Here is a 5,073-nt window from a genome sequence, read left to right as displayed (position 1 = left end):
GGGGGAGAAATGGGCACCCTATAAACGTGGGGGGGGATTTCCAAATTTTAGGGGGGGGGGGGGGGGATAAAAAATTGAGGACAACACAGAAACGGCCACATATCCACACGGGTTTAATGGGGGGTGCTCGAGGGGGGGGGACACACCCCCAGGGGGCACAGGAGACCCCCGGGGGGGCACAAGGACCCCCCCCAAGTGGCGGATGGGGGGGGGGGGCTCAGACGTAATACTGCAGCCCGAATTTCTCGGCGTCCATCTGTGCGGGGGGGCGCAGGTAGTACAGCTCGTCCAGCGTCGGCGGCACCCAGCGGTCGGTGTGGAACACGGATTCCCCAACCTGGGGGGGGGGAAAAAAAAACGGAAAACACCGGGGGGGGGGGGACACCGGGGGGTGAGGGGACACACGGGGGGGGGGGGGGGTAGAGCCCGTACCCACACCCCCCAAGCAGCCACCTCGGGGAAAATCGGTGCCCAACCCCCCCCCAAATTTACACCATCGCTGTGCCCATCGCAGGGTGACCCTGGGGCGCTGCCCCCCCCAAAAAAAAATTAAAAAAAGCCCCCCCCCGGTGCCCAACCTTCCAGCCGGGAACGTCCTTCATGATTTTGGCCTCCTCGTCCAGGTTCTGCCGCAGCAGCCGCAGGATCCTGCAAGAGAGGCGACAGCCGTGCCCGGGGGGGGTCGTACCGGGATGGGGGGGGTCACACCGGAGCCCCCCCCCCCGGGATTTTCCATCCCCCCCCCCCCCCCCCCCCGGTGCTGCCCTACCTGCGGTCGGCCTCAGCCTGCAGCAGTGGCATCAGCGCGATGCGCGCCTCCAGGTCCTCGATCTGCAGCCGCCTGCGCGGGGGGGGGGGGGAAAAACGGGATGGGGGGGGGCTCGGGGCACCGGGGGGGGCTCGGGGGAACCGGGGGGGGGCTCGGGGGCACCGGGGGGGGGGCTGGAGGGGGGGTCAGGGGGTGGAATTGGGGGAACTGGGGGGTTTGGGGGGGGAGGGGACCGGGGAGGGCACCGGGGGGGCACCGGGAACACCTGGAGGGGACCAAGGGGGGACCTGGGGGGGGGACCGGGGGGTCACTGGGAGGGAACCGGGGGTCACCGGGGGGCCCCGGGAGGGGACTGGGGGGCACCGGGGGGGACCGGGAGGGGACCGGGGGGGACCGAGGGTCACCGGGAGGGACCGGGAGGGGACCGGGGGTCACCGGGAGGGACCGGGAGGTCACTGGGGGTCACCGGGGGGGGAACCGGGGGGGGACCGAGGGTCACTGGGAGGGAACCGGGGGTCACCGAGGGGCACCGGGGGGCAACCGGGGTTCTCCGCACGCCACCTGCGCTCCCGGTTCCACTTGACGATGGTGTAGTAGCCCAGCAGGAGGCTGCCGATACCGAGCGCGAAGAGGCTGTAACCTGCGGGGCGGCGGTCAGCGGGCACCGGGGAGCACCGGGGAGCACCGGGGGGTACCGGGGGGCACCGGGCCCGCTCCTACCTGAGAGGCCGCGGCGCGGGAGGTGCCGTTTGTAGTCCACGGGCCCGTAGCCGCCGGGCGGCGCCATGTCCTGCTTCACCTTCGGCGCCGCCATCCCGGCCGCCGCGCCGCGCGTCACTTCCGCCGCGCGCCACCGGAAGCCGCCACCGGCGGCAGCAGCGGCGGAGGCGGAGGCGGCAAAGGGAGGGGGAAGCCCCGCCCCCCTTGCCCCGCCCCCTGACCCGCCCCGCTGCTGCCGCGCGCGGGGGTCTTAAAGGGGCGATGGAGGTGGAGGGAGAGGGGGGTGGGGCCCACCCGTGGGGCCCACCCGCATGTCCCCCAGCCTGGTGCGCATCCACGGGGGGGGCACCGAAAATTGGGCACCGAAAAATTGGGCACCGAAATTGGGCGCCCACGAGCACGCTCGCACCAAAATCGTGCACCAAAAATCGTGCACCGAAAACTGTGCACCGAAAAATCTGCACCCACGAGCAAGCTTGCACCAAAATTGTGCACCGAAATTGGGCACCCACGAGCAAATTGCACCACGATTGTGCACCAAAGTCGTGCACCCACAAGCAGGTGTGCACCAAAAGCATTCACCCACCAGCAAGCAGGACCCAGGCTCAGTGCATCCCGCGTGCACCCGCTGGCAAACTGCACCAAAAACACTCAGCCACCGGCAAAAATACAGCAGCAATGGGCAAGTGTGCACCAGCAGCAAGTGTGCACCAGCAAGTGTGCCCCCCCTCTGAAAAGCGTGCATTAAAACACGTGTGCCCGCCAGCAGCGCGGTGGCAGAGTGCACCAAAAAGCTCTGCCCGCAGCCTGCACCCCCCCGTGGGCAGCCCCAGCTGTGCTCCGACCCCCCCAGTACCCCCAGCCTGAGCCCCCACAGCCTCAGGGGGGCCGCATCCTGCCCTCGTAGCTCGGAGACCCCCGGTGAGCCCCCGTGACCTTGGCTGTGCCAACGCCTCCGTGCCACCGCGGCGGCCGGGGCTGGCGCACGGCGTCGCAGGGCGCTGGGCTCTGCCCTGCTCCCATCAGAGCTTTGTCCCCCCCCCGGCTCTGCAGCAGCTCCGTGTTCCAGATCGAGGTCACCCTTGTCTTAATCCCTAATCATGCCCGTAATCCCTCGGTGGCTGCAGGGACTTAATAACTTTGCAGCTGGCCTGGCCGAGGCTGCCGGGCACAGGCCTCCGAGCTGCTGGGGAGGCTGCAGCGAGCCGGGGCCGAGGTGGCAGCAAGCAGAGCCCCCAGAGCCGCCCCCAGAGCCCCCAGAGCCCCCACATCCCCTGCCCGCAGCTGGGGCAGAGCCGGGCGGCGTGGGCAGAGCCGCCCTCCCCGGAGGTGCTTGGCAGGGGCGCACGGCGCCGGAGCCAAACGATGCCCGCGGGCAGGGACGGGGAGTGCTGGGAAAAGTGGGGGAGGCGAAGGCTTGGCCGCGGTCACCAGGGCGTGCAAGGCGAGCTCAAGGCAAGCGTGCGAGAGGTGGTGGCCAGGCGGCAGGGGTGAGGGTGTGTGGGTGCACCCCGGGTGTAGGGCAGCCTCGTGCTCCTTGTCCTGGGTCACCCCGGGGGTTTGTAGTCCCTGTGGTCGCCAGGTTTCCTGCAGCAGGGACCAAGGTGCTCAGCTTTCCCAGTGCCCGGCTGTTTTCTTGCATCTTTTTCCATCTGCAGCCCAAAAGCAGCCTTCAGGGCAGCAGAAAGAGGACAGAGAGAGCTGAGAGCACCCAGGCGGGGACGTGCTGGGAGCTGTATTTGGGGTTGGGTGCCCCAAAAACACGGCCGGGGCCACTGCTCCTCGTTGCCTTTGCTCCATCCATCCATGCCAAAGCATGGATCAAAAGCAGCTCGCAGCAGCCCGCGTGTTTCTGTCACAGACCTGAAATTAGGTGAGCAGGAGGCTCTCACCTTGCTCCAAATCGAGCACCAGACTTCAAGGAGTTGGGATTTTTTCTGCCAGATGACAGCCACCGGGCAGAGCACCCTGCAGTGACTACATCTCATGGCATTATTACTGCAAAAAGCCAACAAATTTTGTTTTTTAGAAGTAATTATTGCACGGCTCGTCTTGGCTGACAAATTCCCTTTTTACGCAAACAACCCTTATCCTTAGGAGTGGAATTCCTCATTCAAATAATTATTAAGGCAAGCGCCTATTAAGGCCTTTGCCGAGCAATTGCTCACCATTCCCACCCGACTGGCCTGGAGGGAGCAGCTCAGGCGGATCCAAAGGAGCCCGGGAGCAAGGAGAAGGAAAAGGAAAAGGCAGGGCAAGGGCCAGCCACCCACCCCTTCCCCATGTCAGACGGCCCCAAAGGCACCGATGCTGCTGTTCAGCATCATGGCCAGGGGCTGAAGGGGGGAAAATAACAGGAAAACTAGGTTTTTAAGATTTTACTTGTATTTCAGAGAGCGTTTGTCATTCATTCACTGGCACACCTTATACTAATTGTGGCTGCAGTGATGGAGAAGAGGGGCTCCCTCGCTTAGTGCTTGTATTTCGAAGCAAGGACTGTGTTTGAAGCGCCAGGTTTTCCCATTTTCACCTGCTCTGGCCCCAGCTTTTACCATCCTGCCCGTGGCCGAGGGCAGTGCAGGAGGACACGGAGCAGCCACCACATCCCAGAGCAGGAGGCAGCCGCACACCGGTGGCCATCCCCAGCCCCGGGGAGCGCGGTGGGAGCTGATGCAATCCTGCCCCGCTCTTACGCAGCCACCGCATCGCGCCAGGGCTTTTGGGATCAGGCCAAGCCCTTGTAGGATGGGAGCGAGCAGTGTCAGCTCTTTGTGCCCGACAAGAGGCCAGCGCCGACCCTCCCTGGGGGATTTTACGCCAGGCACTGCAGTACGGGCAGGATGCTGCCCCCAAAAGCACCAGAGGGTGGTGGGGGTGGGCTGGGGGCAGCTATTTCCTAACGAGGAGCCTGAATTGGGAGTTTTTCAGGGTGGATTGGAGTGGGCTTAACCCCTTGGATGCCAGCAATGCCTAAATCAGCAGAGGCAAAATGCACACGAGATGACAAGCCAGGGCACAGGACCTTCCTGCAGTGTTCTCGCTGATGGCGCCGTGCTCCTGCCGCCCCCTCGAGCGTGCCAGGCTCAGCTGGTGCCATCATCTTCTGCTTTAATCCCCGGCAGCTCTGTGCTTCTGGTACCAAAATAGCCCGGCACCAATAGCCTGCACTTCAGCACTTTTGCATAAAAAGACTTGGGACGAGCCTCCAGCAGCACAGCAATTAAACAGCTCAGAGGAACACGAAATAGCTTGAATTCAACTGGCTCCTGGACTGGTGTTTTTGGAGAGCTGGAGGCTTTCCAGTTCCGGAAGGACAGAAGCAGCCTGTGAAGGACCCAAACCACCACCTCCCACCCCAAATGAGCAGTAAATGTCTCCAGGGCTCAGCTGGGAGCGATGCAGACGTGTCCTGGGGCTGTCCCAGCGCATCTCCGCTTCCTTGTGATGGATGCATGGGGTCTGCCTGCACCCGCAGGACCTGAGTGCTGCTCCCATCACTTTGTCTCTCACCCTTCCAAAACCAGGTTCTACGGCGCCAAAAACTCTTCCTGCTTTCACCCAAACCAAGCCACTTTTCCTCCCGT

At 64.3% G+C, this 5,073-nt stretch overlaps 1 protein-coding gene across 1 annotated transcript; it reads right to left on the bottom strand.

The window, feature by feature from the left end:
- Positions 1-90: 90 nt before the first annotated feature.
- On the bottom strand, positions 91-1,645 carry NDUFA13 (NADH:ubiquinone oxidoreductase subunit A13). The gene is made up of 5 exons (XM_082779752.1): positions 1,490-1,645; positions 1,331-1,409; positions 770-841; positions 579-648; positions 91-337 (listed from the first exon to the last, which is right to left on the bottom strand). The coding sequence occupies exons 1-5, from the start codon at positions 1,581-1,583 to the stop codon at positions 218-220; spliced, it is 435 nt and encodes a 144-aa protein (XP_082635878.1). The 5' UTR covers positions 1,584-1,645; the 3' UTR covers positions 91-217.
- Positions 1,646-5,073: the final 3,428 nt, after the last annotated feature.

Source organism: Aythya marila (assembly GCF_965140915.1).
Source record: "Aythya marila genome assembly, chromosome: 27".
Lineage (NCBI taxonomy): Eukaryota > Metazoa > Chordata > Aves > Anseriformes > Anatidae > Aythya > Aythya marila.
This window is presented reverse-complemented; position numbering and strand designations above follow the sequence as displayed.

What these genes read in the sequence shown, in the direction of transcription:
- NDUFA13 (XM_082779752.1), bottom strand. Translation starts at nt 1,583, where the DNA reads ATGGCGGCGCCGAAGGTGAAGCAGGACATGGCGCCGCCCGGCGGCTAC. An exon ending in CCCGCGCCGCGGCCTCTCAG is followed by an intron (nt 1,410 to 1,489) that starts GTAGGAGCGGGC and finishes GCCGCCCCGCAG; the next exon opens with GTTACAGCCTCTTCGCGCTC. An exon ending in AAGTGGAACCGGGAGCGCAG is followed by an intron (nt 842 to 1,330) that starts GTGGCGTGCGGA and finishes CCCCCCGCGCAG; the next exon opens with GCGGCTGCAGATCGAGGACC.